General features: G+C 38.8%; 2 protein-coding genes across 2 annotated transcripts; both read right to left on the reverse strand.

The window, feature by feature from the left end:
• Positions 1 to 280: 280 nt before the first annotated feature.
• On the reverse strand, positions 281 to 5243 carry mtx2 (metaxin 2). Its single transcript, XM_026190290.2, has 10 exons — positions 5060 to 5243; positions 3890 to 3937; positions 3766 to 3812; positions 2980 to 3052; positions 2642 to 2718; positions 2430 to 2522; positions 2278 to 2316; positions 2076 to 2201; positions 1725 to 1801; positions 281 to 1337 (listed from the first exon to the last, which is right to left on the reverse strand). Exons 1-10 carry the CDS (start codon positions 5097 to 5099, stop codon positions 1178 to 1180), a joined length of 780 nt encoding a protein of 259 aa, XP_026046075.1. The 5' UTR covers positions 5100 to 5243; the 3' UTR covers positions 281 to 1177.
• A 3906-nt stretch (positions 5244 to 9149) lies between these two features.
• Positions 9150 to 11824, reverse strand: LOC113035045 (homeobox protein Hox-D4b-like). The gene is made up of 2 exons (XM_026190291.2): positions 11267 to 11824; positions 9150 to 10600 (listed from the first exon to the last, which is right to left on the reverse strand). Exons 1-2 carry the CDS (start codon positions 11700 to 11702, stop codon positions 10284 to 10286), a joined length of 753 nt encoding a protein of 250 aa, XP_026046076.2. The 5' UTR covers positions 11703 to 11824; the 3' UTR covers positions 9150 to 10283.
• Between the last annotated feature and the right edge of the window lie 12734 nt (positions 11825 to 24558).

The following is a 24558-nucleotide window of genomic DNA, read 5'->3' on the forward strand; positions in this document are numbered from 1 at the left end:
CTGTCATGCACTCACAACCTGTTCAACTCAAGGGCAATCAGAGGTGATCAGACATTACCATTGAGCTTGTATTAGACCCAAAGGTAGAAACAGACACCCGATAACTTGGCAGCATGTTCCGTCTTTTTAAACTTCTCTTTCAGATTTTGTTTTGGCAACATATGAGGGATTAATCCAATAAAACCCGATGCTAAAACATACAGGGGTACCTAATGAAAGAGCCACTATATGGTTTTGTGTTATAATTTCAAACAATATTAAACAAACTTCCGAACACGTATTATTTGGGGGAGAAATGTATTGTGGCAAGTGTATTCCATCATGTAGGCACTTTCTATTCACACAAGTAAAACATGGAAAAAATAAGGAATAAATCACATCTTCATGATTATGTTCATGCATTTTTTACAGAATAAGAAGTAACCTCTCTCTGGATTTTCTCTCTCTGTTTCACATTTCTTGCAAGCTTTGGGAGTGCCCTGGAGGAAAAACACAGTGAGCCATTTGACCTCGGACGTAGGCCAAGTGGAGTTCTGTTTTTTGAAATGCAGTCATGTCACGAGGCTGAGAAATCCACACCTCGGTTTTCAGCGAGGCGGTGGGCGTTTAGAAACGCACTCATGCACTCTAACACATGTAGACACTACTTCCGTGAAAAAGAGTGTAAAACATGAAAAACCCAAGTGTGTGCAGACATTCTGCTGAGGTGAACTTGATCCTGACAACAAATCTGAAAGATTTGGAAGTCTGATCAGCATTTAATCCTAATCTTTGACGTTCATTTCAGACTGATTTAAGGTTGTATATCAGCTGATATTTTTTGTATTCACTTTTTATAAAGCTAGATTCTCAAGGTCTTCCACTAACTGTGATGATCACAGTTACTAGCATATGTGGCATTTGTTCTTATAATATTCTGAAAAATACATTTAACTCAGGACATTTTCTTTTACATATTCTTAATACACTTACAAATTATGCTTACTTTAGGACATTCATAATTCTTAAACTTCTGGAGATGATGTATGAACAGGAAGCCACAAGTGAAGGAAAAATAGGAAAAAGGACACGTATGCATTTTTTTTGTTTTAGGCATTTCAGCTTCTTAGGGCTACAATCTGGGGAATGAGAGAAGGAAAGAATGTACGAGAAGAGGTGATATGTTATTTTCAGTCCTTCAGGAGCTCTTGTCTTCAAAGTAGGTCTGTTCAATGCGTCTGCAGAAGGACAGAAGATTGCTGTAGCTCTTGACCCTCTCTGCCAGCTCAGTGCTGGTGAGTCTAGTAGTCAGTATAGTGAAGAGATGGCCAAACACCAATGCATCCAGCTCTGTAGGCCTATAACACACACGCCACACACACACTCTGTTAATGACTGGCACTCCTTCAGCTTTAAATATAATCAGAAATGAGGTGTTACAGACACTGGCTTCACTTGTAATACTTTGTTCTAACACAAATCAAACATTGCCAGGGAGTACAGAACAAAGCCTTTCAGTTGATTACGAGATCAATACAATTTTAAACCACAAGGTGGTGCTCCAGGAAAACTGCTTGCAATAATTAGAAACATTTCCTTTTTGGTGTGAATGCCTATAACAGGGGTTGGAGAAAGGATTCTGGAGAACTCGGATGTAGATTTATTATTTAGTCGCTATAAACAAGACAAAAGAGAAAGCGATAACCAGAAACATACAGATATAAAAAATTTAAAAAAATACATACTGTTTATTAAAAAAGTATGACTGTGTTCCCAGCCTCTGAGAGAGAGCCTGGCAGCATTGACTCACATCTTCATAAACCTGAAATACATGAGGACATACAGACTTTTAAAACAAGTTTGTTTACTTTATTTTTTATAGACAGACTGGGTTCTTTTTCCTACTTACACAAATAAGAGACAAACACAAATAAGTTAAACTTAAGGGCCTTCAAACAGTCTAAAAGATCAATTCTGTAAAATTTTGAAGAATTCCACCTTTAAAATAAAAAGATAGGAAATTATTTTTCTGATTGCAGAAAGGGAATTGTAGAGCTGGCAAAACATCAACTTTTCACTTCCAGGTTGTTGCTAACCTGCTCCAACGTTTTCCCTCCCCAGCCAATGGCGTTCATCTTCCTACGCACCTCCCACTGCTTCTGGTAGGCGAGGATTTTATTGAGAGGCCATGAGTATGGACTGCTGTATCTGGGACGAGAAATCTACAAAAACAGATACAGCTGATTAGGAGGCTATCAAGACTTTAACAAGTTTTGTTTTTAAACCTGGTGTACACACCTCAGTGGCTGTAGAATCATCACACCACTGAATGTACAACTGTAGAGAGATGAGGACATGTGTGAGAGGATACTACTCAGACACATTCATAAAAACTGTACATGTGCTGAAGTTCTAGTATCAGTATGTTATGGTTTTTATGTTTTTCATACCTCAGCAGTAAGCAGCATATTGTTGACCAGCTCCATGTACGCTTTCATTTCAGCTCTCTGAACGTCATCTAAGCCATCGCTCAAAGAATGACCCTAAGTACCCAAAAGAAGACAACAGCAGAAAGAAATATGAAAACCTGCTCCTCCACTGGGAAAAACTAGAAGCAAATTTGCCAAAAGAAACAAACAGCTTTCATCTGTACAACACTTGCCTTAGCTTTAGTAAATTGCACAATCGGCCCCAGTTCTGACACCACCTGGTTGCCCACGTGGATAAAGGGAATTTTACCTGTGGACACAAACATAAAAAGGCTGGGCATTAAAATCATCACATTTAATTCAACACAAAAAGCTAACCTGCAACAAAGTAACTTCCAGATGCACCTACACGAATCCTGGAAGCAAACTTAGCATTTCATTTCGAATAAAATCCTTCCAGCTTACAGTGTATAGTTGTGTAATGTTTTAATGAGCAGAATGAGTGCTGAGATTCACACAGTGTTGAGATCAGACACCCAGAATTTGTCTCTGAAGCTACATGTATACTAACCAGAAGGTGACATGTATTCAGCATTTGCTCTGCAGAACACCTGAACAGGCAGACCACACATCCTCAGGTACGCCTGCACATCAGAAACGGGACAGAATTAAGCAGCTGAGGAATAAAAGCACTAGGAGGACACTAGCTTGTAATTCCATGAGGTTGGGTTTGCATCTCCTCCGAGTCTCAAATAGTTCACCTATGGGATGAATGTGTTAACTAAACATACTGTGAAAGTAAATGAAAAATATTACTTGTGGTATACTTTGATATGCTTTAAAAAAAAACAAAAAAACAGTTAACTTTATTTTGCAGCACTGCAGATTTCCTTCTGCAGTAAGGTCAAATCCAAAGTCAGAGTAGAGGTCAAAAGGTCAAATACAGATAATATCAACAACTGCATTTCATACTTGATGCATTTAAAAAAAATATATATGTATATATTTTCAGCAGTATAACAACCTAAGATCAGTATCTTATTAGCTGGCAGTCAATTAATAAGATACCAAATAAGTTGACATTAAATCGTTGGCAGAAGCCAATGTTCATCTGTTATCTTATATCAGTTTTGTGCTGGTTAAATGTTCAAAATTGCGCAATTAAGAACTGAAAGCTTTTATACGAGTTCAGTTTTAATTCATTAAATAATGAAAATAGTATTAAATATTTGAATTAAAACCACTAAAACTTACAGAAGCTTTCTTTGTTTCTTGAGCACAACAGACTGAGTTATTAACAAATAAACATTATATTTAAACAAGGTGTTTAAATTGTGTACATGCATGTTTGCTTTACCTGAACAGCGAGAGATGAGGCACAGTCTGACAGGAGAATCTGATCCTCTGCAAAAACAACAAAATATATAAATAGCTATATTGCTATTGACATTATGTATTGTGCCTCCATTTCACTAACTCACCCTTCAGTGGCTGGTACAAGGTTGCATTTTCAGGCCACGGCTCAGCAGCTGTCAACGTCACAAACAGACATGCAGGCAAACACACACAATTATACGGTGATAATGTGACTCATTAATCTATAATGTTGCTTGTGGGATCAGCTGTCAACATTCTTTTACTAATTGTTCTTCGTCTACTTTTGACTCTCCCTTTAACAGTCATCCCGGTGGATCATCTGCCTTCATCTCACAACAACTCTCCCCATGTCCTCCTTTTGCTATATCCATGACCATTCGTGTGGTCTTCCTTTTTTTCCTCCTGCCTTCCAGCTCCATGTTCACTACCCCTCCTCTGCAAATATCTAAACCATCTCAGCCTCACCTCTCTAACTTTGTCAAACTCCTTAACCTGATCTGTCCCTCTGATATACTTAGTTCTAATCTTGTCCATCCTGCTCACTCCCAAAGAAAACCTTAGCACCACTGACCTTTGTTAGTGTACCGTCTACAGACCATACATCACAGCAGGTCTCACTACCATCTTGCAGACCTTCCCTTTCACTCTGGCTCACTTTGTCACAAATCACCCGTGACACTCATCTCCATCCACATCACCCTGACTGCACCCTCTTCTTCACCTCTACTCATATAAAGTTAATCAATAAAAGATTATAAAGAATACAGACACGAGGTGCACGGTGCTCACTCAACGACCTATGCTGTAACACCGCCGTGCTTGCAGTACAGCCTCCAGCCACCGGGGGAATCTCTGAGCATGTCTCTGTTAAAATTGATAGATTTGAGCCGTTTTTGTAACGATACGGGGATGTCAGTAACTTTAGCCCTCTTGAGCCGTTTCCGCTTGAATTCGCCGTCCCCCTGCTGATTTATGATTTTAACAGTAAACAGAAATATGGCGCTATTTACATTAGAGTCCTGTGTTACACCTGCCAAGCAATCCACGACATGCAGAATGACAGAGTGCCTTGGGGCTTTTCCAGGCCAGTCAGCCTTTTTTTAAGAAACCAAGAAATGGCGAACAAAGGCAGCTATAGTAACAGCTAAAGGTCCATATATGTAAGTAACTACATTTGTAAAGAGCTTATGTTACTGTGAACCTTAGCTCTTGCTAGCTAGCTGGCTAATGTTATTCATAATCAATAGAAAAACGGGGTGAAGTCAACATATTACCTGCCATCTGCGACATGAACGCCTCTGCCGCAAGAGACATGGTGCTGCTGTTGTACTCTTATTGTTAAATAATGATTAGAATAATGAGCGATCTGAGCAACAGCACTGCTTGCAAGTTTAAGGGCAAGTACTTGTTCTGCAGTCACTGACCGGTCCGCCTGCGATTGATGTCCGTAAGAGAAACGGTTGCATTAATCTTTAGTTCCACTTTATGGACGCGCATAGAGGCTACTGTAGCAGTGTTGTTGTATTTAACTAGAAATAATTGGGGCTTTTGATGCATGGAAAAATACATATTATTAAAGTAGCATTTTTAATTTGGGTTTAAGGGAAAGAACTAACCGCACAAAAAGTGTATAGGAAACTGACTAAAACAGACACATCATGTGAGAGAGACATGGACTCAGAGAAGCATTATTTGAAATCTGTGTGATAATTTTGTTACAGCAAACATAGGATTAAAAGGATAATGTCCAGGGCAGAAAACATACATTTGGAGGGTAAAGTCAGCAAAACCTAAATATGAATGGATTTTATCATATTTGACTGGTGGTGTGGGGTGGCTGTGGCTCAGGAGATAGAGGGCAGTGGTTCAATCCCACACTTCTCTAGTTTGCATGTTTAAGTATCCTTGGGTAAGACACCAAACTCAGGTTTGGTGTGAATTTTAGGTTAATAGCGTTTGTAATATTCGTGCATTCATCCACACTCCATGGCTGCTATTACCTAGCAGCAAGTACAATATCCTTCTTTAACAAGCGTAAATTTTTAGCAGAACTGCATTTATGTGTGTTTATACCTTTATATCTGCAAAGTTAATATACTTGTTATTTTGCCCACTATTTTATTGTTGCTGTCTTATTATATTTGCTATTTTGTTGTATTGTTATTATTTAATTCAGAGGAGTTTCTTTAAGAGTTGCCTCCTTCCCACCAAGTTTATGAACGCAGAAATTAACATCTTCTCACATATATACTCACTTCAATTGAAATGCAGTATACAAGGCACAAACAGGGGTTGTGCAATTCTAATGAGCTTGAAAATCCATATTTGATATGACCGCCTTTATTCTTCAACACAGTGTGAACTCTCTTAGACTCTATTAGTTTTAGACTTTCTTGTAATTTCTTTATTCAGGAATATTTCTCCAGCCTTCTTGAATGACACTCAAAATTCCATTTTGCATGTTGGCTCCTTTTTCTGTCAAGATGATCTCACATTGCTCTAATAATGTCGAGGTCTGGGCTCTGGGGAGGCCAGTCCATGACTGATAGTGTTTCATTATGTGTTTTTTTTTCTAGCTAGACATGTGTTTACTGCATTGACAGTTTGTTTGGGATCATTGTCAAAAAATTAAGCTGCTGGCAATCAATTGCTTTCCAGAAGGTTTTGGGTGGTGGATCAAACATGTACTGTACTTTTCTGCAGTTATAATTCCATCTATCAAGATCCCCCAACATTACTGGTTGAAATGCAGCCCCCAAAAATGACACAGATAGCGGAAGCATCTCACTGTTGTACCTGTCTCTTTATGATCTCTGTTTATACTGGGGGTGAACCTAAATTTTCACATTTGGATTCATCACTCCATAAGACATAAGATAAGAAAGTCAGTGATTACTGATTTTCAGTCCAGTTCTTCAATAGTTTGACATACATCAGCCTTTTCTTCCCAGTTTCCTTCCATTGAGATCATTTCTGCAAACAGATGAATCAACTGAAAGGTCAGATGCATCTTTTGCATCCTGTGTCAGTTGATTTTCAGATACTTTTCAATTACACACTGCTCAGCATGCTGAGACATCCCATGTTTTTGTCTAATATGTGTTTGGGAATTGCATTGTTGTTGCAAAAAGACTAAATGCCTAAAAATGCTATTTTAAAATGAGTTCTTTGATACACACCTTTCGTCCCTTGTGAGATGACTTTTTACTCTTAAATGAATAATATGTCGGTGTTAAGTGATGTAGAAACAACAAAAAGAAAAAAACATTTCTCTAAAAATAGTCAGGTACAAGGAAAACGACTGAAAAGGCAGATGATGTCCAAATAAAAGATAAAAACTTTATCTTTAAAAACTTACAAGAAAGTCACAGCGACTGTACTTTATCTATTTAAACATTTCTCTTTTAAATTTTGTTTATTAATCCAGACTATTTGCAGAAAAATGCTGCTGCATTCGACCATATCTAAACAAGCCAGTGGCACACCCATGTTTCTGTGTTTTTCTGTAGCTATGTTATTGTCCACACCCTAACAAGAAATGCTTCACTGTTTCATTCTCGTGACATTTCTCACCCTGTCCTGTTTTAAGCTCTACAATCGAACACGTGACTGTATTTAAAGTGACCTGCCATGCTCTTAATCTTGTGAGAAGTATCCAACATTCATTCCCGTCTTAAAAGTCTTACTTGTTGGTAGATGTAGTCGTACATTTTTACGGTTGTGTGTTCACAGTGCAAACACAAGTGGACAAAGTAACTGAGACACATTATGATGCATGGATAGATGTAACAACCCAAAATTGTAACCTTTGCAAAGATGTGTATGTTTCTGGTTCATATACCTTATTATTACTAAGGCTAATTTAGCATTGATTACGGTACATTGTATTATACACATTTCTGTTAATCCAAAGGGCTAATGATAAATATATCCATGTATTTCTAATGTAAATATTTCCATGTTTTCTTAAATGAAAAAATATTATTTATCTTAACCTGAAAAAAAAATCTCTTCCAGACTGTAATACTTAATGCTACCAGTCGGGGGCATTCCTGTTTCATCACAGACTAGAGAAAGATAGGTAGGTGTACACGCACAAACACAAACACATGCATATCTACAAAGTATGCTGTTCAGTATTATTGCATTCTGTTTGCATTCTGTTTCTGTCCATTTAAATGTACATAAAATACATGAATGTGTGTGAACTTGTGGTGTGAAATTTTAGGAATAATTGCATCTCGTTTGTAATCACGCGTGTGTCTTAGTGGGATCAGGTTTTGAATTCCAGATGTTTGACGTGTTTTTGTGGTATTATTCCCCTGAGTAACATCTCAAACTGCAGACATGCAGAACTTCAGAAGCTTTTCTGTTTTTAGTGAAGATCTGAACTTTGTTTGTCATGATTGTGGCAGCTCTGTGGTTGATCTTCAGCGTGTGATAGATAATCCAGGTTGCTCCGTGTCAGCCCCTTTGTGCCTATCCTGCACATGTAACCGAGTCTCCAACGGAAGCCACCAATTATTGGCACTCAGCGCTCATTTCTCTTACATATCAACACACAAATACACACAGCCATGATTTCACTACTTCAAGGGATTTTACTTTGATTTACGTTCCTTTCCCGTAAACTTACTATACACATAGGCCTAACCGCTAATCTTGATCCTGGCACAAACGATTTCACTTAAGTTGATATTCATACAAAAATATGAATATCAACTTAAGTGATATTAAGTTGATATTAAGTTTATATATGAAATTCGCGATTTGGACAAACAAATCTATGAGAAGCCCGAATTATTGTATCTGGGATTTATAAACTTCTAAACAAAGATATCATCATAGACAATACTTAAGTCTCTTAACATAATAATTTACATCCCAAAAAATTTTAAACAGTAAAAGACACAGAATACCCACAAATTTAAATATTTTAACGCCAAATTTTCTCCTTAGTTTCGGCTCCGTTTAATAACTCCTCGAAAATCAGAAAACTGTAAAGATCAACCTAAATCCACCCGTGGGACAGCGTGCATGCATTTTAAAAGCTTGTCAACGGAGCCATGACGCACTAGACATTAGTCTTGGCTTATCTATACCATGAGTCCCCGTTAAGTTGTGACTGCGACAAAGACCGTGCTGCTTAAAGATGACACCGTATTTTATTTATTTATTTTATATATTTATTTATTTTATTTTCTTAAGCCGAAAATGGATATCACGATTTCGCCTTTAACTCACTGTTTCTAATCACACGTCACTTCCGTTGATTCTCTCCCGACCTCATCTTCCCCTATCGCCAAAAAAAAAAAAAATCATCGGTCCTTCGCTTATCTTCCAACACAGAAAAATATTCACACCTTTAATGTTTGAAGTTTTTTATTATTATTATTTTCTCATCTATTTTTATCAAAACATTTCCACATATAAAATTATTACAGGAATACACTTTTTTTTTCAAAAGTAACGAAAAAATAACGGAGAAGATGCTTGCTATAAAGAACGAATAAAATATGCTTCTAATTATTACAAATTAAACATAAGTACTGGCGTAGACTATGATAGATATCGATAGCATATTAAACTGGAATCAAAGAGAGAACATACCTATTTATATGCAACATCATGGTATTTCACAGAGGGCTAATTTAATCCTCTCGGTGCGAAATCAAACAAGTTTTTTCAGAAAAAAAAAGATCTCTTTGTAAAACCCTGTAACCCTGAGAAAAGAAGTTGGATTTACAGTCAGGTGTGTGCGTTAAAAAATTGTACCTTCATTTTGGCTCTTTTTTAAAAACAAAATTATAAATGTGGGAAATAAAATCCAAGAAAAAATATGGCTAATTTCCTTCCAAATATGAATTATTTTTGGATGCTTCTCTGTACAAAATCAAAAGCTAAAACATAATTTGTGCAGTCACTCAACACGCAATTTGGTGTTTCTGCTCTTCTACCTACCCTTTAAGCGCCAGTTTATGTAACATTTTGGTAACGTGCATATTCATAAATTAGGATTTTTCTGCTTTTAGGTAGCTGTTATATAACCCTGTATTATGTTTACCCTGTGGAGAAAAGAAAACCCTGATTCATCCTGTTCCACGCAGTCACGAGTATTTTGGCACCGCGACAAACGAGCACTGTTTTTGCGTCTTCATCGGATGTCTAAATATGAAGCAATTCCCTGTCTGCACCAGAGAGATGTCAGGGCCTCCGTGAACTTAAAATATATTCATTCATTCATTAATTATGAGATTCAATATGGATGAAACCTCAAAAAAGGAAAAAAGTTAAAATGCTCCAAAGGTGAAGTTAAAAACAAGGGAAAAAATACATAATGGAATTTATAAACGTGTGTTCGTCAAAGCCGTAACTTTAAAGCAGGTGAGAATTGTTTGAGGACTGCAGTCACCCTGGATAAATTAAGCAACATCAGCTTTGGAGAATGAAGGTGCTACCATGGCTGCTTCGACTGCCACACTCTGCGCTCCTGTGTGTTTAGACAGTTATAACCGTCTTCATGCTGTCGCTGCTGCTGCTGTTGCTGTTGTTGTTGTTGTTGTCGGTCGCTTTCTTGTTTTTGCTCTTTCCTTTGGTGTTGGGCAGCTTGTTGTCTTTCTTCCAGCGCATGCGCCGGTTCTGGAACCACACCTTCACCTGCCGTTCGGACAGACAGAGCGCGTGGGCCACCTCGACGCGGCGGCGGCGCGTGAGATAGCGGCTGAAGTGAAACTCCTTCTCGAGCTCCAGGACCTGCTGTCGCGTGTAGGCCGTCCGCAACCTCTTTGGCTCCGGGCCCACGTGATTTGGATTAACTGTAAAAACAAAGAACAGAGGTTTAAAGACCGCTTTAAATTTATTTTATTTATCTTACAGCTTTTATTTTGTTTTGTGTTCCGTAATGATGAGGATGGGCCTGGGTGAAGCCCCATATTAAGAATATATTTAAAATAAAAATGAGTTTATCTTTTAAAATTCTCATTCCAGATATAATCACGTAGCCTTTCCTGTCGTAATCTTCATTCGTGGTGGTCTGGGAAGATGCCCAAGAAACGATTTTGACTTTTATCTTTAAAGGTTTGTTCCGCCGCAAGCGTTACACATCAGATACACACAATAAGCTTGCTTGCCCCCCCCCCCCCCCCCCCCCCCCACACACACACATACACACAAACAAGCTGTAGCAGGGCAGGGTCATAAAACTTTATAGGGGTTGTAATTCTCGCTGACTCTCACTAAGATCGTAAATAACTCGACAACAAAAAGCGATGCTCACAAATGGACAAAACACTATACAAAGAAAGAAAGAAAGAAAGAAAGAAAGAAAGAAAGAAAGAAAGAAAGAAAGAAAGAAAGAAAGAAAGAAAGAAAGAAAGAAAGAAAGAAAAATAAAAAACATTAACATGAGAAATACACCAATGTTATGGAGAAATGAAATGGGGAGTGAAGATCGACTGATTAAAACGTTCAGGCTACCCTACCATGAGCGATGTGCACTTTCTTCATCCACGGGTAGACAACAATGGGCGGCTTGTCTTTGCCCTGGCAGGCCGTTTTCCTCTGCACCTGAGCGGGCTTTGCGCAGGTCATCCAGGCCTGGCACTGCAGGTCACCCACGGGAAACCTCTCCTTCACGGGCCCGTCCGTCTCTCTGTAGACCGGGTAGGTTGCATCTTGATGCTGCGAGGCGTCCTCTCCATCTTGCCGGCGATGCCCCTGCAAAGAGTGTTGATAACCGGTTTGTTGTTGTGTATAGGGAGGCGGAGGGGGCTGCATGGACATATAGCCCCCTCCAAAACTGCCACTGTCCTCGGGGTTGTTGTAATACCCCCCTTGTTCATTAAAATTACTGTAATCTTCTTCACATGGCGGGAACTGCGGCTCAGCATATTTACAGCTCACCACGTAGGACTCCATGATTGATTTATAGTGAGGCTGGTAGGAGAATACTAATTTTTCTTTCTCTCCCCTCTCTCTGTCTCTTTTCCCCCCTCTGGCATGAAGCCATCCTGCGGCTGTCAAATAGACGGACGGCCGCTCGGGCCACGTGACCCTGCGGCCAGCCAATGAGAGGCGACACTTTTGGTTGTTTATGTCAGACGTAATGGGATAATTTGGAGGAAAAAAATGTTCATTATAGAACTAATGAAGATTTGCTGGCCGGGTAAGTTGCTACGGTTAGGTGTTTGTGGACACTGAAAAATAATCCAAAATCCAAAGTGTTAATATGAGTAATTCAAATCTATCTATCTATCTATCTATCTATCTATCTATCTATCTATCTATCTATCTATCTATCTATCTATCTATCTATCTATCACCCTCTGCCACACAGCCCCTATTGAAGACGCGCTGACTGTAGATTTATGACTTTTAGCTGACTGACTTTTACCCCCACAGATGGCCGAAACTGAAAAATTAATCTGGCCCATATTGAGGGACGGCGGGGCCATATTTGGCCTTGTGGCCAGTCAAAGGACGGACAACAAAACGTGGCCGGTCAGAAAGGCCTCAAATAAAAGAATGGGATAAAAGGTTCCCAGACAGTGACTAGTAGTTGGCTTTGTTCGGCCGAGGTCAGGCCGAGGTGTCCCGCTCACCAGCACGGCTTTTAAAGGAGGGGGAGAAAAATGCATTGCTTTAAAAAAAATGATGCTAAATCAAGCCGAACGAGACAAAAATGCGACGGCTTAAAAAATGAAGCTTAATGCAAAATTAGTGGAAAAAAGGGTGAAAGAGATAAGTGGGAATATGCTAAATGTGTGCCCTCACACGAAGAAAGAGAGACATAATGAGCGTCATTGCGCAAGGAATTTTGCTCTTTTGCTAAAGTGATCCCTTTAAAAATGGTAAATCGCAAATGTCAAGGTCTTGATAGATCATCTTTACACCCAGCAATCGACCATTAATCCGTATGAAATCCTTCAAGATTTCACGAGGATTTCTTTGGCTGCAGCTGCTCTCCGAGGATTTGGCAAGACTGATGCGCAGCTAAAACCCCAGTTTTACTACATGAACTACTTTTACCCCTTCCTATAATACTCCTGTAAAAAGCATTAAAGAGTTCCTATGGAGGATGTAATGCGTTTGAAGTCTTTGCCATGGCTGACAAAATACAACTGGACTCATGCATCTTTGGGCTTAATGGCTCTGATCTAATGAGTCATTTAGACAAAGCAGCCCTTAAAGAGTGACTGATAAGCAACCAAATAGGTAATAGAGTGTCAGAATATTTTTTTTCTGTGTCATGGTCTAGTGCCATTTAAATAGGCAGCTCTTCCATTGTTGTTACAATGGATATTTTTCAGCCGAAGCGTTTGTAGCTTCAGTTTCTATCAGACAGTTTTTGTTCCAGCTGAGATAAAGGGAAGGTGTGAACAGATTTTCACTGAAGAGTTACAGATTTACTACATTTGTGAATGGTCTGCAGAGGTGGTGTACTCAGGGCAGCAAACAGAGTTGCATTTTTTTCATAAGCCAGGGCTTTATCAGCTCTACACCCCAGAACAAGATACTGTGCTGTGGTTCTTGTTGAGATGCTGCACTTAATATTGATTTTATGATTTGTCACTGAGCAAACCTTTACGCTACCATGCAGGAAATTAGATCCAGCGGCATGATCACAATTCATGCCGTGAAACTCAGTATGAGCAAACCATCCTGCCCGATTTGCCAATCCATTTGTATGCAGCAAAGCACAGCATCACTTCACGGACACTTTTCTGTGCTTGACACCGCACAAATGTCAAACAATCCTTCTAATCTATGAAAGTGTGGAACTGTAGGGCTGAAGAAGGACATGTTCCTTTAGCAAAGCTAGAGCACAGTAAAGAGTCATCCCTTTTTCCTCCCCTGTCGTGGATTTTGATGGATGGTTAGTCATCGCCCATAGACTCCCCAAGAACCCAATCTGTGACTGAGGCAGCTCCACACACATTCGGTTCTACAGGGTATATATAGGCGAAGGTTCACTTCATGGCTGGCTGCTGATGACTTCTTTTTGTTGTTGACAGAGATTTACACTCCTGTGCCCTCATTCTGACTTTTTTCATAGAGGCCATTGTGTTGACTAATGCTCTGCGTAAGAGTAATTACAATGCCCAAAATCACTATTCAGCCAGTCCCTTCTTTGTAAAGATGTGCGTGTACCTGTTGTTAAGTGTCATTGTATAATTTATTGAAACCATTAATGGTGCTTCAGCATGTACCTTCTGACATCAATAATTCGTTATAAGGCATAACACATTAATTCTGATACATGTGTGCAATTACTGTAAACTGGTGAGGCCATCATCCAGAAGACTAGCAAGCTCAACAAGAACATCCTGAGACTTCAGACTTCTCCTCGGGTTAAATAATCATAATGCTCTCCACATAGGCATGAATTGATTCCCTGGATCCAGAAGGTTATCTGGAACTGGATTAGTTTATGATATTTTCTTGAAAACTGCAAGGCAGTGTCTTCTAATTATTCGTATATCATTTTAATGTGTACATTTTAAAGATATGCTGCAAAATGTTTCATTTTGTCCTACCTAATATTGGTAAATGTCCTTGAAGTTAATTACTTCTAAATTGGCTCTACAGTTTAACATAAAACCATAAATTCTAGGCAGGTCAGCAATAATTCGCACAAGGTGAATTTCAGGTTTATGAAATTGGTCTTGCTGCATGAAAAATAGCTCACCTTCCACTGGAAAGAGGGCAAACAGTTGCCCATAAGATAACTGCAGCAGAGTATAGTTAATGTGAAACTGAGATGGTCACCTTGTCCTAGCCACATTCTCATTTGTTAATTATTATACAAAGTGTCGGAGTTACTCTGATATCAATTTTATCGTTTGAACACAATTCATTGAAGTTCTGCAAGTGTGACTGTGAGTCTGACCCCGCTTTCTCTTCCATGTCTTTACTGAGGCATACTATTTTGGCTTTCTGAGGTAAAAGCTAGCTTATCAGAAAGACTTTGTTACAGTAGAGAAGTTTGTTACTGATGACCTCACTTTGTTAAACAAGTATGCCACATTTCTTTACGTTAAACATTAGAAATCAAGGAGGAGGCGATCTGTGCTGTTGCCCACCAGCAGTTAAAAGTTGCATGTCTTTCATAATTTAGCCGGCCAAGCTTTGATTGTAGTGTAACTGCCAAATTGCAGTTGGTCTCCTGCCAAGTTTGCTGGTAAACAAACTACCAGCTGCAGTGAAACTAATCCACATTAAAATAGTGGCTGGGGGTAATTTCCAAACTTGGCCTCGACCTCAGATTTATTGGACTGAACTGAAAATTGCAGAGAACTTGGCCCTGAAACTGAATCTAAATTTCTCATTAGTTCCTGCTGAAATACATTTATGGTGGTCCACAGCGCCTCTAAATGTTTACAGCTGAACATCTGCCGTCAGCTGCCAGTGAAGGCACCACAGTTTATACCCAACTGTATTTGAATTCAAGTTGTGCACTTGCAATTGACAGCATTAGTCATCATGTTGACTCTTTTTGCTTGTATATTAAATTTTGGGTAAGATGTATGTGTTACATATGTATTGATTTGTCTCACGTGTCAATGCTCATGCTCCACTGAGGGCAACATTCCCACACACTTCACCTCTTTATACAGTAATGTATCATTATGAATATTGCTGACGTCTGCATTGTTTTTCGAGTTGTATTGCAAATTTGGTCAAGATGCCACATAGAGTTTCTGTTTCCATTTCTTCCCCTAGGCGATTTTCTGTGCTCTGGCAGACGCTCATTCCTTGTGTTTACATGTTCTAAATTCCCATGGCTGGTTGAATGAGTGCTTGATGACAACTCCGGTCAGAACCATTTGTTGCGAAAGCAAAAAGCTCGCGTTGCATGGAGTGAGAAGAACAGCAAAACTTTATGTAGAGCATGATTGGTTTCACGTTAAACAGTGGGAAAGCTAAACAAAAATAAAAGAGCGAAGCAAACACTGATCCATAACAATTCTGATTGATTTTGGGTGAAAAATGAAACTGCAGAGTTTAGGGCACCTTTCTGCTGATGTGGAAAATACAAATGGTCAAAAAAAGAGAGTTCATTCACGTTGAACTATTAATCCTGAGTTTTTTGTTTTGTTTTTTGACTTTCATTTTTCACAATTATTCTTGCCCTCGGACACTGGCGTCATTAGCTTACACCTTTGAATGGTGTTCCCTAGCTCTGAACTTTGGTGGATTTCTTTTACAGACAACAACAACGGAGCGATGCTTCGGTTTCTCAAAGAGCATTCTTCTTTAAGAATGTAGCCTAGCTGCCGTCAGGTCGCCAGAGGGTCAATCAGAATCGTTGACCGCTGGTTCACCGTTTCATTAGTCCCCGCGCTGGACAGGCCAACGCAGGGGCTCGAGGTGGGGACCACGCAGAGTTCACGCGGCCTGCGGGAGTCGCGAGCCTATTGTTCCGTGGGTTTCTCCCTCCCTCTCTCCCTCTCTTTCTCTCTCTCTCGCTCGCTCGTTGGATAGTCTCCTCCGATATTAGGGGTTAAAGTGGGAGGATGCGTGCGTGACCGTTATTTGAATATGATCCACTGATCTAAAAGGGATTCTCTACCACATGTATGACTTATTGCTACTTTGGCAGCGGTTTAATCAACCTTCTCGTATCGTTTTTCCATTGTAGGTTGATTATTGATTAACGCTGTAAATCTGGTAGTATAATTAGACGTCTTTAATGTCCCTCTTCACTCCGGTTGTAGATTTAATTCAGTCCAAGATGATCGTCTTGGATACTCTCGCTGCAGACTTGGTGTTCATGTGATACTCCGACTACGTAATTTTTCACCAGGCTGTCTTTGCAGATCTGAATCCAACACTCGGGTCTGCAGATGATATAACCACAAGCAGCAGTAACATAAGCACTTATCCGTATAAACAGCCTATTGCCTTTTAGAAGATCGCATAAATAAATTTTCCTCTCATCCCGAGTTTGACATGAAGCCATTCAGTTGTGGCTTTTCTTTCTGGGGTCGTTTCACTTTTTCATCTTAGACAGGCTGACCGCGGGCTCACCCCTCCACCCCCGGCCCTGTGCCGGGTCAAAGCCGAGCTGAGAGCTGCTTTAACCCGGTTTAGACATTAACTGCGAACTCCAGCCCCGCATGGGAACCCAGGCACCGTCTCGAACTGACCAGTGCGATCGAGCAAAACCCGGAAAATCTGGCTGTAAATTAGTAAAACTAACTGTAAAATTAAATGCTGAGGGCAGTTTAAATGAGCAAGCACTTATGGCAAGACTGCAAAAATATTTTTGGAATTAATGTATTATCTATAACGCCGGAAACGATCCTTTTACATTTAACAAGATACACTTTATTAACTGTGAGACTAAAATGATTTACTTTGAAATTGTTTCAAATATGGTCATTTTTCACTAAGAGGGAATAAATCAACTTTCAGTACAAAAACAACAATATTGACCTCATAATTCTAATTAAAAAAATTTATAAGCTTCTTTTTTAATTGATTTTTTAAGTTTGTTTTTTCCACAAACGCATGCGTAAAACTACAATTATATCAAACTACATCAAAATAAGACACCCCTAGTTTTAAATCCTCAAAAATCACACGGGTTGTGAACATAGCTCCCATAAATATCTGTGAACTGCACCAGTTCGAAATGGTTGCCGGTATGTAAACAATTAAATTCTTTAATTTTACGGAAAAAATAAAATGACATATTAAAAAATATATACAGTTAAGCCAAAATAAGAATAAGTAACACACACACACACACACACACACACTGCTTTTGTTTCCAACAATCCGTCTTCAGAAGACTGAACTCACTTTTAAGTTAAAATGTGAAAAAAGATGCCTCAATTGCAAAATTTGTTGTTGCAGCTTAGTGAGGCTCCCCTCTCCGCAGTCGTAACCATTATTTAGTTATTTAAAAGATTAATGTCCCTGCTGCCATGTATTTTTTAAATTGTCATGCCTCTCTTGAACGGAGTGCCCAGCTGTGAGTATAATCAAAATTTTCCCCTTGCCATAAACCACTGGTTTATAGTTCTCTTCTGGCTTCTGTTTATAGCCTATAGGGAGCGGGGCTTGGCGTTAGAGAGATAGCTGTAAAATTTAACATCTCAACAAAGACGCCATAACTCCTGTTATCTGATTGCGTTTACATATCCATACAAACATGAGCCGAGCAACGACAATAGTAAAATCATTTTGAATGCGCCAAACAGAAGTGTAGTTCCCAAGCAAGCGACTGGTTAGTTTTGCATTATTGCACTTCTCCAGCCTGATTAAATTATTCCACAGGATATTCATATTAATATTATTATGATTTGTTTTATTATTGATAATAATAATAATAATCTAAATGGGAGGTTATATTTTCGAAATGTACACAAGCAAGATAATCCTCAACATATGGAATAAAGCCGCCTCAGAAAGGATGCAGGCTACCGTTTTCCGATTTAGGAACACACACATATGCCACATGGAAATCGTAAACCCACACACCCACACACACACACACGAGCACGGATATAGAGTTTCATGTTAAGGACTTCCTACAGAGCACGTTAAAAATTCTGACTACTGTTATCTTTCTTCCAGAATCAGAGGAACAGCTTTTCGGCATCAATCATCTGTCCGCAATGAGCTGAATGCAGACAGCAACATTAAACCTGTGATCCTAAACAGTCCCCCACTGAAAGAGGGTTTTTTCTCCTTGAAAGAGGTGTAAGTGGATAATTTTGTTTTTGAAGAAAATCATATATATTGAGTACTGGAGTATACCGGCAGTTTCAATATTAGATCTGAGACAATATAAAGCAAACAAATATTTCTTCAGATTTCTTTCTACTAAAACACGCCTTAAATCGAACTAAATGGGACAGTCAACATTTTTCTCACAAATTCGATGTAAGTTTACTTTCAGTCCAAACGTATTTATTGCTTCAGTTAATTCGATTATATATTGGACTACAGGTGGCTCTCTGAACCGCTCTCTCACTCTACCAAGGGCCCTCGGGGGTCTCCCGACCACCGCTTTCATTCGGAGATCACTTCCCCCACCCATGTTCTTCCTGCCCCCCTTGCCCCATAGTCATAACTTCATATCTGCGCCAAATATGAAAAACGAAACACACTTACTTGCTCTGTCCTGCTCTCGCGTTAAAACGCGATCGTTCGTTAGTGTAGTGTAAAATCCCGTTAGAGCGGATCGAAGCTGAGCGTGGAGACCGTCTCGGTTGTTTCTCTCAGCAATACAAAGCGCATTCTGTTGATTTCGGACAAATATCGGCTACCAATCCCATCTGGCCGCCTGTCGGCTATTCTCTCTGAGTTATATTTTGGGGCTTGTCAAAGCTCCGGCAATAAAACACACTTTATTACCGTCACGTGCTCAGCTTTTTTTTCTTGCAACTCCCACAAGGGTTCATAAATTATTAGGCCCTGCACCAGAACCACTTTATTCGATAATGGCGCCAAAGGAAAAAAAGGGGAGCTTTAATCTCTGGGGGTTGTGCTGTTGGAGATTTAAAAATTAACCGTTTTGTGGTCTTTTTTAAATATAAATATATATATATGCGTTTTCCTTCTCACTTAAATGTTCTTTGAATACGGGTTTCTCAATTTATTGAAGCTTCAAATCCTTTTTATCTTTCATTTCTAAAATATATTGATTTTTCCCCCATTTTCAATCTAACGCCTTTTTTTACCATTAAAATTTTCTTTTAACAGATACATTTTCGTGCATAAAATACTTTGTGTGCGTAAAATGGGGAGTCTGCATGCTGTCACTCCCATGAGACTCATGTGGTTTGCACTGCAGTGCTTTCCTCTAAAACAAGCAGAGACTGAACGCCTTTTGCATTTTCCGGATGTGTCTGGAATGCTGTTTGGAGCATTTGTTTCCTGCTTTGATTTCCGTAAATGGGGAGCAATAAAGCCATAAAAGTTGCTCTGTGAAAACAGACTGGACACCGGTATGCTTGCTTTAGCAGCTTTGCGGCTGCTGGGCACAAACAAGACATTTAACCAAATGTTACACAAGAATCTCTCTAATGAAGTAGCAATGCTTCAAAAACCTAATAACCGAACTTACTGCTACTAATAATAAGAAGGAAAAATATGAATAACAAAAACAATGGTAACAATTGAGCCTAATTCAAACACACAGGCTACTGGTGCGTACAAGCCAATAACACTTCAATAAAACGCATTTCATCGGTTCTTTTAAACATATCGTTATTCCTAGTATGGCAGATTTTATTGATTTTAGTTTTGGCTTATTCCTTCCTTGAAAAGATGATGCACAATACCCTCAAATATTCAACATTTGGCTAATTAATAATTATGAATCATATTAGGCCAAACTTTCACTGATCAACAGCGTTCGTGCGCGTTTTGTATAAATCTTTCCATCACTGAAGCTTTAGTGGTGCTTTTAAAACCACAAGCCACTTGACTCCCTGATTTATAGCACCTTGGCTTGGCGTCTTGCCTAATGACTCCCCCTAGCAGCTGTAACATAAAATCCCATCCAGACCAAACAAAATGATCCCGGGACACTAAGCGGGAGAAAATCCCCCTGCTCCAGGTGCATTCAATGTAAGTGGGAGAAAAGAACGTCATAACGGGGCTGGACCGTGAGGAGGATGAAGATGGTGTTGCTACCCCAGTCTGAACAGCGGCTGTTAAAAATCCATAGAGCTTCAATTTGTGCAGCTAGCTGAGGCCATTGTTTAAAAATGTCATCCTTGGGTCTCTAACGCCATCTAGTGGTCAAACGACACCGAATAACGCCAGCTCACATGTATTCGAAGTCTGAAAAGTACATATATATATATATATATATATATATATATATATATATATATATATATATATATATATATATATATATATGTATATATATATATATATATATATATATATATATATATATATATATATTTTATATATTTTTTTAAATGTGCTACAAATTTGATAATGCTCTTGGGCTTTGTGTTACTGGCTTTTAAAAGCCGTTCCCTTTTCTGTCTTGAATGAAGTGGGATTAAACTGTCTCCTGTATTTTTCTATCTATGTGTTTGTTAGCACTGTGATAAAGGTGGATGGATATTTTGCAGTATCTGCAGTGTGCGCTGCAGTGTGCATTGCCAATTTCCTGGCAAATAGCACCCTCTGCTGGTTAATAATAACATTAGCACTCCAGGCCTAGCAGTTCCCCCAAATTGGTCTATGTTTTTGTCTAAGTTAAGAAAGTTAGATGACAGGATCAATAAGGCAATCACTGCTTGTAAATAAGTATTTGCATTCAGTGATAATGGCCAATTTAGCCGAACTGTGTGAATGCTGGGAAATAAGGACATTTTATAAAGAAACACATTGTTATTTAAATGCTCAAGCATGAGCTGAACTGTGCCGAACACCAAATACGAGCCATGACAGAAGGACTATTAAAACAGAAATAAACAGCAGCCTGCATGATCAAGCCTGAAATTTGATAGTGTTTAAGCAACTTAAACCTCGATGTCTGCCGAGGAAAACTGTGAAATGAAGCCCCCTGGACAAACCTGCGGTCTGTTTTTGTCTTCAAAAACATCCAGTTGAAACTTGGGTTTTTGCACTGCACTGCAAAGAGAGAGAAACAGGCATGTTTTATACTTCACACACACAAACTCATCTCACACATCTTTGTCATTATTTCTCAGGCTTTCTTTCTGTCTGTCACAGGCTTTAATTTAATGTCTGCCCCGTTCTCTGCGTCACTATCTCCTATTGTCTCTTTGTTTCTGTCTTATACGCATTGACCGCACACACACACACACACACACACACACACACACACACACACACACACACACACACACACACACACGCACGCACGCACACACACACACACACAGTCTTTGCCGCATTGCAGTAGGTTGTAAATACTCAGTGCCAGCTGAGCTTGAGTGAGCAGCACCAGTGAAATACTGTCTTTGTTTCTCTGTATCTCTCACACCCCGCCTGCTGCCCTTGTGGGGGAAAAAAAATGTAAAATTCAAAAGAGGGAGAAAACACTGTCTTTCTGTCTCTTTGTCTCTCTGACACTTGCCCTCATAAAAAGGGACATCAGCAAAAACAAAAACATGGGGGAAAGCATTCCTTCTGTATGATTCTGCCCATCTGATTAAGTACACTTACAGGGGAAAGAAGGAGAAATTGAATTTCTGACATAAAGACCTTGAAAAGTATCAGCACTGAGACAGATGGCAGAACAAGCACTAAAGATAACATGTAAGGAGATGATATTTTGTGATAATACTGCCAGATAATCCCCTGAGAATGAAAAAAAAAAAAGCTTTCTGGGGCTATTTTTGCAGTTTGCCTCACAAGAGCCACCAGGTGTCCTGTTAGTGTTGCACCCCAATGGTTCATGGAGCCATTTACAGATAAACATTGCATTGATGGCTGAAACAGACAAATATGTATGAATATTGGGCTAGCATATGCATGTGCACATTGTCATGTGATCTTAAATGTATGTTAAAGACTCAGAGGAATCAGGCCTTATCTCACCGTCATGTACATCATGTATATTTACAATTATATTATTGTTTTACAATATAAATTTTAAATGTATAGTATTTATATAGATTCAAATGATGCATTTTTCATATTTGATTTAGGGTAATTAACCCAATTCAGTTATATGCAAATATGAAGGATGCTGCTTCTTTCTTTTTCCCTTATTTGTTTTTTTATTTTATTTTATTTTTTTTACAATAGTATTAATATTTGGTTTCATCATTTGGATAAAAAGAGTTAAAGAGGAGTCTGTTTCAGTCTGTTTCTTGTGTGTACAGACAGACCCTGAAGCATTAATACCATCATTACAAATTCAGTTATTTAGTAAGGGTGCACGGTTTTGCACACAGTGCACAAAGTTAAAAATTTCTGCAGCATAACATGAGAGCTTATTGAACCTTGGATATTAGTCGGCAGAAAAACACAACTACTGTGAGGACTCAATTACATTGCTGAATTACATTCTGGATAGTTCTAGATAGTAAAGAATTAGTCAGAAGTAGTACCTGACATCATCAGTCTACTGGACTCCATTTTCTTCCACAGCATTCTGAAATAAGCAGGAAAAAAAAGGAGAAAAAGAAAGGATGATTAAATCAGTCAGAAATCAGCGCAAATAGCACGAGGCTTGTAAAAGGCCTACACATAATGAAAAGAGTCTAAAAATACGTCTCATTTTCAGCACTGCTTTCTTGACAGCCTGTTGGTTAGAAACTTGTCTTATATGGGTAAACAAGTAAAGTAAACCGTACATATGACGTCTTAACGTTCAAACGAAAAGTGTAACGAGTTATTAAAAAAAAAAAAACAAGACCTTAGGGTGAGAACAGTAGAGAGACAAAAATAAAAAGTGAGAAATTGTTTACCGTCCATGGAGGCGCGCGGATGCCGAGAAACACTTCTGTGGTGTCAGAGCGCGCGAGGCAAAGCTGTCGGCACACTGCACGCGCACACATGACAGTGAGCGGCCAATGGCGAACAGGGTCAGGTCGTAAAACGCTTTTACGACCTGTGAGTTGTGCAAAGAGAAAATTGGAATTTGTGGCAGCTGGGTGCAAAAGAGAGCCGCATTTCCAAACAAACAAACACGCGCAGGCAGGGCTCCAGATAAATCTAAGAAGCAGTTTTAAGAAGGTTTAATCATTATTTATTTAGACCACCATCATCCGATGACCACCTCTGATACTAGCTGTTATTTAACCCTTAAAAATATAAATGTTGTAAGAAAAAACAAGTCAGCTCCTTTAGGCTACATTACACTTACAGAACAAAACGGAAGGCCCCAGAACCTTCAAATATAGGCATCTTGTAACTAGAATTTTAGCTATGACGGCAACAACCTGTCTGGATACACAGTTTATAGTTATGTATTGATGTCGGGTTCGCCGCAACAGGAATATCAGTGTATTTTATTGGAAGATTGGAGTAATTAATAACTACCACAATTTCGGCCCACATGCAGCCCAAACGTCGTAATATTAATAATAATAATTTTGCCTTAATTAAATTTGTTGATTAAATCATTAAACTGGCTTTTTTTTTTTTTTACCCTTCTTCGGAGACGACTACACAAGTGTCTATATATTAGTATTACTGCCCTTCAAAATACTTTGAACTCTGGCTGGACTTCAACCTAATAAATAAAAATAGTTTTAATAGCAACTATAAACTTTTTTTGGCGTCAGTTTACACGTGTGAAGACAGCTTAACTTCTCTACTGAAATATTCATATTCCTGGCTGATATCGAATAGCCCCAAAATATGAGTGGTGCATTAACTTTAAGTAATTGTAATAACAGAGCTGCTGAATGCATCACGTGTACTTTTTTATTTTTATTTTTTTGTTAAACAACACTAATTTTATTTTTTTTTAACAAGACAAAACAAACAAAAGTAAAACACTAATTACATTCATGGGAGATCTCCAGACCTCCTTGTGTTGGTGAAAAGTACAATATTAATAGTGTAACATTAATATTTTAGGCTAATATTGATAGTATAATAGTAATATTATAGCCTACAACGCTTTGTTGCAGAACAGCTCTCATATTTACCCTGATTTTCTGGTTATTTCCTGAAATAAAATAAAGTACATTTTATTAAAAAGTCTATATTGGTATCTATAGCAAATTTAGGCTGGCCTTATAGGATGGATACATTTTATATTTGGTTAATGTAACAAATACTGAATTATTGCAGCCTAATTATTTATAAAGTTCAG

This window comes from Astatotilapia calliptera, chromosome 13 (assembly GCF_964374335.1).
Source record: "Astatotilapia calliptera chromosome 13, fAstCal68.1, whole genome shotgun sequence".
Lineage (NCBI taxonomy): Eukaryota > Metazoa > Chordata > Actinopteri > Cichliformes > Cichlidae > Astatotilapia > Astatotilapia calliptera.

Coding starts and splice junctions, on each gene's coding strand:
- LOC113035045 (XM_026190291.2), bottom strand. CDS start 11,702: ATGGAGTCCTACGTGGTGAGCTGTAAATATGCTGAGCCGCAGTTCCCG. Junction 10,601..11,266: donor GAAAGTGCACATCGCTCATG/GTAGGGTAGCCT, acceptor TTGTTTTTACAG/TTAATCCAAATCACGTGGGC.
- mtx2 (XM_026190290.2), bottom strand. CDS start 5,099: ATGTCTCTTGCGGCAGAGGCGTTCATGTCGCAGATGGCAG. Junction 1,802..2,075: donor GAGGGAAAACGTTGGAGCAG/GTTAGCAACAAC, acceptor CATGTATTTCAG/GTTTATGAAGATGTGAGTCA. Junction 1,338..1,724: donor TCATACTTTTTTAATAAACA/GTATGTATTTTT, acceptor TGTGTGTTATAG/GCCTACAGAGCTGGATGCAT.